At 35.5% G+C, this 12,680-nt stretch overlaps 1 protein-coding gene across 1 annotated transcript in view; it reads right to left on the bottom strand.

Annotated features, from left to right (window-relative positions):
* Positions 1 to 12,680, bottom strand: part of RFX7 (regulatory factor X7) — a 137,405-nt gene that overhangs the window by 63,119 nt on the left and 61,606 nt on the right. Inside the window, exon 2 of the mRNA XM_063091316.1 lies at positions 11,575 to 11,608. Coding sequence (XP_062947386.1) covers positions 11,575 to 11,608 — 34 coding nt within the window. The remainder of the gene's footprint in view (positions 1 to 11,574; positions 11,609 to 12,680) is intronic.

Here is a 12,680-nt window from a genome sequence, read left to right as displayed (position 1 = left end):
CAATAAGTAAATTTTAAGACCTTGGGTAAGTTACTTAACTTGTCTGAGCCTGTTTCTTCATCTGTAAAATAATCATGATAACATATTAACCTCACAGGCAAATTATGAGAACTGAATGATAAAACTTATAAAGCCTTTTTCTGGCATATGGTAAGTATGCAATAAATACTAACAACAACAACAAATATAAATAAACTCTCTGTTTAGGGGATATTATGTACATATTATACATACTTTTTGATAATTACTGTTTGTAAATAATCATCCAGCAAATATTTATTGGTACTAAACACTGTGCTAGGCACTGGAGATACAAAGACTAAGACCCAGTCCTTACTTCCAAAAGCTTATTTCTGGAGAAGAAAACAAATTAAGCTGGTGATTAGCATACACTGTGGTAAGAGCTCTGATATAGAGAGGTATACATAGGGTGCATGAAAGCAGAGGCCCTTAACATGGGATGGTATGGTTAATAGGCTGGACTCATGGTAAATATCTTGCCAACCACCTTCTTCTTTGTCTTCCTCTGATAAAGAGGCTAGAAAACAAAATACTCCAAGCCCTAGTTTCCTTGCAGTTAGAGGTACCCAAGTGACATACTCTGGAAGTTGAAGTTCCTGCAGTGAGTTTCCTGAATGGAAGTAGGTGTCCTGAATAAAAAGACAACTTCCCCAAAAGAAAGGCCTTTTACCCTTCCTCCCTTCTTTCTGCCTTAGCACTTGGACTAAAGGCATTGTAGTGCAGCATGCCATCAATGATGTGACAGGACAAAAGATGGCAGAGCAAATAAAAAAGCACCTAGAGCTTTTGTGGCATTGCTGAGTTACTACACCACTCTTGAATGCCTAACTTTGGACTTCTTATATGGTGACACAAACTCTTACTTCTTTAAGCCATGGGTAGTTCAGATTTACTGTTATTTGCAGCTGAATGAATTCCTAGTAGATAAACAACGGTTTCTGGAAAAGATCACTTCTGAGCTGAGTCCAAAAGAAAGAGTAGGGCTCATCCAAGTGAAGAAACCTGAGAAGGGCATGGTTGGCAGAGGAAACACCATCTACAAAGGCCTGGAAGGGTACAGAGCATGGACTGCTCAGACTGGCGTCTGCTCTGCAATACGTGCCTTCCAGCTTCTTGGATGGCTTTAGCCAGATGATACCCAACCTTCTCCATTTTCCACTCCTTATGTTTGAGGAATTCAATACTCTACCCTCAGTGGTTCCATATGGTGAGCATTCTTTCTTAAAATAGTAAGTTCTGTGATGATGAACACAAAATGTGATCCTAGACTGTTTAGACTTCCAGAAACACACATTTATGAAAATTAAGCCAATTAGATACACATTACACATTATCAACTTACATATATATCATCTTCAACTAAAGCTGCCATGTGTATTTACTATGTACCACTGTATTTACACCAATTATCTCATTTAATATACATGACAACTCAGTGGAGTTGGTACTGTTATTATCCCCCTTTTTACAGAGCTAAGTTAGATTAAAATTGCACAAAGGCAGACAATAATGGCAATAATGGCAGGGCAAGCATTTAAACACAGGTCTGTTTCATTCTATACCCTCAGCTCTGAGCTACTGTGCTATCTTGCTATTCAGTTTCTTTTAGTTTCTGGCCTGTTTGTCCCACTTCACCTGCTTAAATCCTCCCTGCATCTATGCAGTAAAGTTTTAGTTTCCTACCAGCACTCTAGGGATGTGAGTGGGGGTTCATTTCAGACTGGTTATCTTTAACAGGAGACAATGGAAGGAAAGGACATACTTAAGCTAAGCAGAGCAGGAGAAAAGAGGAGAATGACAGAAAAAGGAAAAAAATGTTCTTTCCTTCTAAGGGAATGAGACAAATTTTCTTTTCTTACTGGCAAACTGAGTAATTCCAAAAAATAGTTCCAAAATTTTAGTAAGTGCTAACAGGTGTAAATTGGAGGTGGCAACAGTTCTTTATATTTTAAATTACAATACATTTAATAATTGATTCATTAGTTTATACTCATACATTCAACAAATATTTAATGATTATCTTCATGTACCTCTGGGTAATATTCCAATGAATATGTTCCTACACTCAAGAAGCCAAGAACAAATTAAAATGCTAATTATAATTTCCACAGAGATGACTACATCACACAAATAAAGGTAAGCACAGGATATTATGGGACAGAAGACGTGTCGAACTCAGAACTGAGAATGCATAGAAGGCTCTCCAGAAGGGATGATATCTGAAATAAATCTTAAAATACAAATAGGTATAGCAAAAAATGAGGGATCAGTCTACACAAGAGTTTCTTAGTCTCAGTACTCTGAGATTTTGGTCTGATAAGGCTGCTTTGGAGAACATCCTGAGTTTTGCACGATGTTTAAGCAGCACTTGATGCCAATAGCACTTCTCTAGTGTGAAAACCAAAAATGTCTTCAGATATTGTCAAATGTGTCCTCCCACCCCCACCCACCAGTGGAAACCACTGTTCTACATCTGTCCTGTTCAATATGGTTGCCACTAGCCACGTGGCTTTTTATCTTCAAATTAATTAAAATAAAATTAAATTAAAAGTTCAGTTTTTCAGACACACTGGCCACATTTCAAGGGCTCAACAGCCACACGTGGCTAGTGGCTATCACAATGAATGGTATGTTTATAATATAGAACATTTCTACTGCTATGGAAAATTCTAATGGATAATGCTGATATAGATTGAGAGAATAAACAGTCTCTTCTTCCATCCCATCACTGCTCACTATAGCTTGTTGACAGCCTGTGGAGGGAGTGGAGAAAGATGAGATTAGACAAAAAAAAAGGAAGGCCTGAATATGAAAGGTCTTCCATGTCATAAGTTAGAGCAATGGGGAGCCAATGAAAGATTTTTAAGCAAGAGTGTGAAACAAATGGAATTTTACAAAGACATCTGTGATGTACTGTGGAGAATGAAATGGACATGGAGAGACTAGAAGCAGAAAAACAGCTGCAGTATCTTAAACAAGTATGATGATCTGGATTAATGTAGTAGCAGTAGGGATGGACAAAAATAGAACAACCAAGGAGTCAGAATTGATAGGAGCTGGTGATTGACTAGTTGTAAGGTAGGCTGAGGAAGTCATTTCTAACTTCCAGGTTTTTAGGTTGGATGAGTAAGTACCATTCATTAAGATAGTATGACAGACAGGATAATGTCCCCTCCCCTAATGTTCATGTCCTAATCCTCTAATCCCTGGAACCTGTGAATCTATTGCCTTATGTGGCAAAAGGGGCTTTGCAGGTGTGATTAAATTAAGGACCTTAAAATGGGGAGATTATCGTGGATTATTTGGGTAGGGCCAATATAAACTCAGGGGTCCTGACAAGAATGAGGCTGCGGGAGATCTGACTACAAAAAAGAGAAGTGTCAGAATGATGCAGTGTAAGAAAGACTGAAGCAGCCACTGCTAGCTTTGAAGATGCAGCCACCAGAAGCTAGGAAAGGCAAGAAAACATATTCTCCCCTAGAGTCTCCAAAAGGAACATAGCATTGCTGATATCTTAGTTTTATCCTAGTGAGACCCATATCAGACTGCTAACCTACAGAACTTTGAAATAACAAATTTGTGTTGTTTTAAGCCAATATATGTATGGTAATTTGTTGCAGCAGTAATAGGAAACTAATATAGACAGGTACACAATTTAGGGTATGATACCATGAGTTTGACTCGGAAAAACTTGAGTTTATAGTGCCTATGGAACATCCAGGTAAAATCAATCAACTGATATACAGTTGGATATATGGATCTGAAGATTAGGTTGCAGACATATACATAGGAGTCATCAGTATATTGAGATTAATTGAAACCACCAAAATAGATTAGACTACGATTGGCAAATATAGACGGAGTATAATGCGGATAAATGGAAGCCCTTGAAGGAAAGTGAGAAGGGACAGCCTAAGATATATATATATGAAAACCAGAGTAATGAAGCATCTAAGGAATTTTTTAAAAAATGAGAATAGGGGCTGGCCTCTTAGCTCAGTTGATTAGAGCATGGTGCTGATAACACCATACTCTACAATTTGATCCCTGTACTGGCCAGCACACACAAAAAAACAATTAAAAAAAAAAAAAAAGAGAGAGAGAGAGAATGTACCAAATTGGGGGGATGGAGGATAGTGTTGTGTAAGGGGATGGCCAATACAGTCAACTGAAAAAAGGGATGTCAGTTAAGACTGAGGACTGGCTGGTTAGCTCAGCTGGTTAGAGCATGACCTTATAACACCACGGTTAAGGGTTCAGATCCCTATACCAGGCAGCTGCCAAAAACTAAAACAAAACAAAAAAACCATAAATGAACCTTCCAAATATTGGCCAATTAGCTCAGTTGGTTAGAGCATGGCCTTGTAACACCAGGGTTTGGATTCAGGGTTAAGGATTTGGATCCCCACATCAGCCAGCCATCAACAACAACAACAAAAGACTGAGATTATCCATTATATTCAGCCATAAGAGCTCATGGTATTCTTGATAAATACAAGTTCCAGAAAAGTGGTATTAGGAAAAGACTTTTGTTATGGAGTTAAAAAGTGAACAGAAGGTGAGATATGAGACTGAGTTCAATCAACTTTGACTAAACTTTGACTTTCTTCTTTCAAAAGGAAGAAGGAAGATAGGGTGGTAGCTAGAGAAGGGCTCTAAGTTTCAGGAAGGACTTTTTTAAAGATGGGGGAAAAAATAAGCATTTAACTATTAATGGGGAAGGGCCAGTAGAAAATGAGAGAATTGAAAATAGGAGGAAGTGTAAATCATGAAGTAAATTCTGAGACAGGAAGGAATGGGATCCAGAGCCTAGACAGAGAAAGATCAGACTTCAAACAAAAGAAGAACATATCTTCTGTTGGGAGAGCAGGAAAGGAAGACAAGAAAAGGTACAGAATTGAGCAACTTTAGAGTAGAAGACAAAAAATGGTGTTAATTTGGTGGAGAACCTACACCGTAACTTCCTATTTTCTCAGAGAAATAGAAGGTGAGATCATTTGCTGACAGTGAGGGAGGAAGATGTGGGTTTAGTAGCTTGAGCAAAAGAACTTTGAAATAGCTTTAGTAGAGAATACTGGAAAATAACTCACTAGGAAACAAAGAAGGTATAAAGGGGCCTATATATTTTATTGAATCCTTAAAATAGCTGGTAGCAGACTTCTGTATACGGCCACACTGGAGTACCTGATACTGGAGCAACTCTCCCAGCTTTACCAACCCAAAAGATGAACAAAATGTTAAGGAACAACTATTTCCAGAAATTGGACAGCAAAAGAGCACAGAACTGTTAGACCTGAGAGGAAAAAAAAAAAAAAAAGAGATGATTCTACCTGAAGGCCACTTCTGGACTGTGGTGCAGAGAGGAGCAACCTAAGCAGAGCAAGGGAGTATTGCTGAGCTAAAAAGACAGAGATCTCCATTTGAGGAGGTGAAGTATCATATGGAAGGAAGATAAAGATCTTCAAAATCTATACAACTTCTTATGTACATTTAAAATCTACTGCTGAATACTAAACTGTTTATGTGTACAGGAAAATTCCACAAGGCTGGGCAAAGAACTACAAGGGATGTGCAAATGGCTGATATGTTCCAGTTCTAACTAGGCAGAGTTGAGCTATCTCAGTGAGTAACTGAGGAATGCAGTAGAGAAACCAAAGGGGAAACATTTTAGTATGAAAGCTAAACTACCTCTAGGGTAGATGTAATTCTAGACCTGCCCTAAAAAAGCTTAAACACAAGCCTCAAAAAATTCAAACTAATATACAAGCAACTTAGCTGCTTGCGGAAACAAACTTCAATACATTTCAAAGTAAGAGAACAAAATCCAGATGCTCAAAACTGAAACAAAACAAAACCCATAAAAATCAGTGTCTAGCACAAAATTAAAAATTACTAGATATGCAAAGGAGAAGGAAAACATGATCCATAAGTGCAACAAAAATCAGTAAGTAAAACAGACCCAGAAATGACAGAAACAATATAATTAGTAAACAAGGACTTTAGAACAGGTATTATACATATGTTTTAAATATGCCCAATGATTTAAAGGGAGACATGAACATAATGAGGAACAAAATGGAGGATATAAAAAAGAATTTCCACTATAAGTGGAATTTCTAGCTAAAAAAAAAAAGATCTAAAAAAGAAAACTTGTTGAATGGGATCTATAGTAGATTAGACACGACAATGAAAAGGATTAGTGAATGTTACAATATATAAATATAAACTATCAATAAGTGCAAGAAAATCATTTGATAAAAACCAAGATATAGATGGGGCCCACGCAGGATCCTGAGGCATAGAGCAAGGGGCAACCCCTCCTCCCACAACCAGGCACGCCAGCGCCACGGGCCAGGCTGGGGTCCTGTGTAGGGAGCTGAGGTCTGCCATACCCCCCGACAACCAGGCAAGGAGCATGCCAAAAACAGCACTTCCATGTGAGTGGCACACCACAGCCACCGCAATAGCCATGGCTACCGCAAAAGTGGCTAGATACCACAACAGTCGCCACAGCTACTCTGCAGGTGGCCCTCTGGCCATTGGATTGCATTGACACAAGGAGAGTCACCAGCGAAGACCAAAAAAAAGAAGAGGATGTCTCTCTCCACAAAGCCCACTCTACAGTAATAGAAGAAGCATCTGCTCTATGATAATAGTGGGGGACCTGAACACCCCTCTCCTAGCACTGGACAGATCATCTAGGCAACAAATCAACAGAGTAACCACTAATCTTTCAGAAGGAAAGAACAAATGTAGTGTTATTAGAGGTGGGGGAGGAAAGGGGGAGGGGAAGAGATTGGATAAATGGCATAAAGAATAAGTACAATTTGTAATAATGAATATGCTAATAATATTGATTTGATCAACATATGTTGTACACAGGTGAGGGCAGTCAATGTAGAACCCCCAAAATATGTATAATCAATTACGCTTCAATCAAAAAAAAAAAAAGAAAAAAGAAAAAATCCAAGATGTAATTATGATTAAAATAACACAAAATCTCATAGCAAAATGGAAACAGAAGGGAACATATTCAACCTGATAAAGAACATCCACAAAAAGCTAAAGTTAACATTTTATTAAATGGTGAATAAATGACTGTATTTTTTCCTAAGATTGGATTGGTAATAAGGCAAGGAAATCTAATCTCACCATTTCTATTCAACTTTGTCCTGGAGGTCCTAGCAGTGCAATAAAGTGAGAAAAAGAAATTAATAGATATATAAGTCAAAAGATAATTAATATTTTCTTTATTCATAGATAATATGATTGAGTAGGTAGAAAATCCTAAGGACTCTACATAAAAGCTACTAGATTTAATATATGAAGTTAAAAGTTTGTAGGCTACTAGGTCAATATGAATATTATCAATAAAACATTGGATAACAAAAAAACTTAAGTATCATTCATAACAGCACACAAAACTTTTAAAATGTTAAATATTTAGGAGTAGTTTTAACAAAATATATACAAAACCTATACACAGAAACCTACAGAACACTGCTAACATTAATTATAACAGAACCAGTAATGTAGAGATATACCAACCTCACGGATTAAGACTCATTAGTAAGATGTCAACTGCCCTCAAATTGATATATAAATTCAGTGTAATTCCAATCAAAATCCAAGTAGAATTGATTTTTTAATAAAAAACAGAAATTGGCAAGGTCATTCTAAAATTTGTATGGAAATGCCAAAAACAATTTGCACCATTTACATTACCTGATGTCAAGACCTTCTATAAAGCTACAGTAAACAAGACAGTATAATAATGTCAGAAGGACAGACACAGCAATTGATAGGAAAAAAAGAGTCTAGAAAAAGACGCACACATAATGATTTTTGATATAGGAGGTGACTGAGGAAGGGTAGATTTTTCAATAAATGTTACCGAAATAATTGGGAATCCATATGGTAAAAAAAAAAAATCTTTAAGTTCCCCTTAAACCAAACACAAATTTAACTCAAAATCGTTCACAGATCTAAAGAAAAAACTAAAACTATAACACTTCTAGAAGAAAACATATTATAAAATCTTCATGGGAAGGTTGTGATTTGAAAAAGATGACATGAAGAAGTTGGCAAATCTTCCCCCAAACCAACTACAAAATGACATAGAATGCTCAAAAAGAACAAAAGTGGTCAAAAAGAACATCAGGGCTCTGGAAGCCAACTAAAGGCAAACATCATACTGAGTAGTGTTTAGTCACCGAAAACTACTGAACTTTGGGTTATTACAATGAAAGTCTGTTATTCTTCCCTATGTCTTCTCCCATGGTTTGGACAGTAGTGCTGTCAGGATAAGGCTGCCTGTGTTTACACACACAAAGGAAAACGTGACGACAATGAGTCACATAATAGGGAATCCTAATAAAGATAGAGAAACTAGAACACAGAGAAAGATAATCAAGAACAGAGCCTTAGAGACCAGAAGAATAATACCAACCATTTTCAACATATATGTAGTGGGAGTTTTATTAGAAGGAATCCAAGGGATGGAAAAAGTATTTGAAGAGATAATGGCTGAAAATATCCCAAACCTAACTAATCTACAGGTATGACCTCAACAAACCCATGTAGGATAAATACAAACTGATCCACTAATAACCTACACAAACAACAATCCAATTGTTGAAAGCCAGAGTGAACAGACAAGTGAACAAGCGAGTGACAGAAGGAATACAGAATAAATCTTGATAGCAACAAAAGAAAAACAACTAAACATGTACAGGAAAAAACCAATATTATTAATGGTTGACTTCACATCAGAAACAATGAAGTCCAGAAGGCAATGAAACAACATATTTAAAGCAATGAAAGAAAAACAAAACTGTTAACTAGGAATTCTATTTCCAGCAAAACTATCTTTTAAAACTGAGGGCAAAATAAAGATATCCAAAGATGAATACAGACTGAGAGAATTCATTATGAGTAATCCTGTTGTATAAGAAATATTGTATAAGAAATACTGGAAGAATGCTTTAGACCGAAAGGAGTTATTCTTGATTCCTCTTTGTTTCTCTCTCCACATTCAATCCATCTACAAGAAAGACCTACTAGCTTTATATTTAAAATGCCTCAAATGCAATCTACTTTTATTTTACATCTTCCACTGCCATCATCTAAGCAAGAGCTCTGAATTTTCTAGTGGACTTCGGCAATACATAACCGGTTTTCCTGCTTCCACTCTTGTCCCCCTACAGTAAATTCTGCCAACAGCCAGGGTATTTTTAAAAAATCAGATCATACTGTTCTGCTTAAAACCCTCTAATTGGCTTTCCATGCACTTAGGATGAAATCCAAACTACTTGTCATGGTTAAATATGCCATATATAAACTACTCCTTTATTGAACTTTTCTATCATTCTCTCCTCCCCTCCATAAGTTCTAGCACACTGAGATCCTTATATCCTTCAAATATCTCAAATTCATTCCTCCTTCAGAATTTTTGTACTTACTGTTCCCTTTGCCTAGTGTGTCATTGGCAGATCATCACAAAAGACTAGCTTCTTATTATCCAAGTCTCTGCTCAAATGTTATTTCCTCAAAGAGGCTTTTCCTGATCACACATGCTAAAGTTACCCTATCCACCATCGCTTGCTTCCTTTTACCTTTTTAAAATTTTGTAATAGCATTTATCATTACCTGATGTTATAAATGCTTATTTATTTGTCCACTTGTTTAATGTCCAACTCACCCAATAAAATATAAGGATCACAAGGATAGAGATCTTAAATCTTGCTCATCACTTTATGTCCAGGGCCTAAAACACTATTAAAAAAATATTGAGTAAAATTTTATGTATATGAGGGTACCTCAAAAAGTTTGTGGAAAATGGAATTAAAATATAATGCAAATTCTTCCATGAACTTTTTGAAGACCTTAATATATTTTAAACCTTATACTAAAATATAAACACTTCATTTTATAAACATCATATTTTATAATTTATCTCAGTCTTCTTTTGCTGCTGCTTTCTCAATGAAGGGAAAAAATGAGTAATCTTTCAAAGTTACCTAAAGTACTACAAAGAAAGCAGGTAACCTTAGATAGATAGAAAGTGTAACTATCTTGCTTACCACTGTACTCTGGTACTAAGACAGGGCCCAGTACATAGTAATTATACAATAACAACTGAGGGACACATAAATAATGAGACTCTTAATAATTGGGAGAGATAGGAAGTGCTCTGGGGGTTGGGAGCAATGTTACCCCCTCTATCCCTAATCACCACTTTCCCAGGTCTTTAGAGCACTCTTGAATATATCAACAGACTGAATTTCTTGAGGGCAGGAAATATATCTTTTTTATTTTGTATCTCTTATGTGTAGAAATGGCAGAAACATGATGTTCCATAATTATTTTTTGAATGAAATGCAAGAGCATCAGTTTTTTCATTTGTAAGAGGGAAGAAAAGAGATTGCCTATTTCAGAGGTTATTGTGGTGGGGGGGGAGGGTAGGAAGGAAGGAAAAAAAGTAAGGAAGAAAAGGAAAAGAAAAGAAAAAGTGAAAGGAAAAGGGGACAACACTCCCATTAAGTCCTCTTTCAGTTATTTAGGTTAGAAAAGTACAGGAGAACTTATCAAATTACTTCTCCTATGAACTATTCCTATCTATTCACCTACCTAGAGGGCCAATAAACTAATAGCAATATAATAAGCTGATATATATATCACATACTTTTTTAGCACCAGACACTAAAGACCCCCCACTCCCCCCCAAAAAGACGGTCAGCTTATAAGGAAGACCCAAAGTTGGATAAGAGAAAGTTCTAAAATTGTGAAGTCACAAGTAGGGAAAGAAGACTAACTACACTGACACTTTGGGGAATCTAAAAGTGCAGAGCCATTGAATGATCCAGAGGGTATTCCATAAGCATAGATTTCATGAAAGAAGTCAGTATTACTTCAGTTGTCCCAGTAGCTGCATGCTTCTTTCCTCATATGTTTAAAAGAAGACCTAAAGAACTACAAATACAATCTAAATTTAAACTATTATTGTGGCTTTGAATCCTAAAAGCTAGGAACCCAAACATGAAAAATATATTATACTAACAAAAATTAACCCTGCAAGCATCTTAAAAGCTTTTTTAAAACAAATTCTCACAGAGTTCTGTAAGTACAACCTAAACTTAAACTATTACTGTGGCTTAATTTCTAAAGGCTAGCAACCGAAACATGAAAAATAAGCTATTATAACAAAACCAACCCATCAAACATCTTAAAAACTTTTCTTTTAAACAAATTCTTAAAGTTATTAGAACAGAAAAGTAAATGTTAACTTTAATTGTTTGTTTAAGTGATCTTTCGGTAAAGGCCAGAAGATTAAAAAACATGCAATTACTTTAGATTGTGATTTGATTTTAGTAATGATGAGATACAGAAAAGTATCTAGATAGCTTCCAGCCAATTAAATGTAATTAAATGTCAAAGTTTATTGACTAAAGTCGGGTTATATTTAAAAGCAATATTTACTTAAGAACAGCATATTTTATATAGTGGTAAAAGACTTATTACAAAAGAACTTTTAAGATTAGTTATTTCACTTACCAAAATGCACTCCACTTTAGATTGTACAGTTTTGCTAAAAGAAAAAGAAAGTTAGGTCAGTAAGAATGAAGTTTATTAAGTATTTGAAATATTTTCAAACAGATATGATAATTAGTCCTCCTTACTATGAAAAATAAGTAAAACTCCTAATTAAGATTAGACATTGTATCCTCTATCCTAAAACTACATCTTTCACAAAGCAAAACAAAAATTTACCTCCCATTTACTGTACCAAATTCAATCATAAAGCACAATCAAAATATCTTCTGAATTTACTGCTACAGTCAACCTATTGTTGTTACACTATAATAGACGTTTTGAATAAACAATTAAGTTTTTAATGGTGTTTAAGTGCAGACATATTACTAAGGAATAAGGCACAAAGTTTACAATAAATGATGATTTTTACCAATTGCCTGCTGCTCTGGACAATGATTTGCTTAGCATTTAAAAGCCACAATGATGTAATATAATCTGTAGTTCTAAAGATTTGATATGAAACAGATTCTCTTTCCCTCTGCTCTCCCTCCCTCCTGTTCTCCCTCCATCTCTCTCTACACACACACACACACACACACACACACACACACACACACACACACACACACACACACACACACACACACACACACAGTAAAAGGATTTTCTAGACATAAAAGTAATACTAAAGATGAACTAATAGGTTAATAAATTGGAAGAGTGGAAAACATATTTAGAAATAAATAATATAAATAAAGCCACTATTCATCAATTTAACTGAACTACTAAATATAAGATGAAGCCAGTATAAAATAATTTAACTGTCATTTGGATTTTGTGACAACACACATTAAAGTACAAATGCAAAGAAATCATGCAAAATGTTCTCAGTTTATACACAATCTTTAAAAAATGTTACAAACCAACTTATTTTACAGAAAAGGTTCTAGAGCCAAATAGATGTATACAAAAACTAGTTATCTTCCTTTGTATATACATATAGAGCACTAAGTTACAAAAGTAAAAATCAGTATTTAAAATCTCATTTCAGTTAATGCAATCATTAATCAAAATTTTAATTGTATCCAGACTTCAAGTTTCATCTTTTAAAACAAAGTATGACTGGA

Source organism: Cynocephalus volans, chromosome 3 (genome assembly GCF_027409185.1).
Source record: "Cynocephalus volans isolate mCynVol1 chromosome 3, mCynVol1.pri, whole genome shotgun sequence".
NCBI classification, from domain to species: Eukaryota; Metazoa; Chordata; class Mammalia; order Dermoptera; family Cynocephalidae; genus Cynocephalus; species Cynocephalus volans.
Note: the sequence above shows the minus strand (reverse complement) of the source record. Positions and strands in the feature narration are given on the sequence as shown.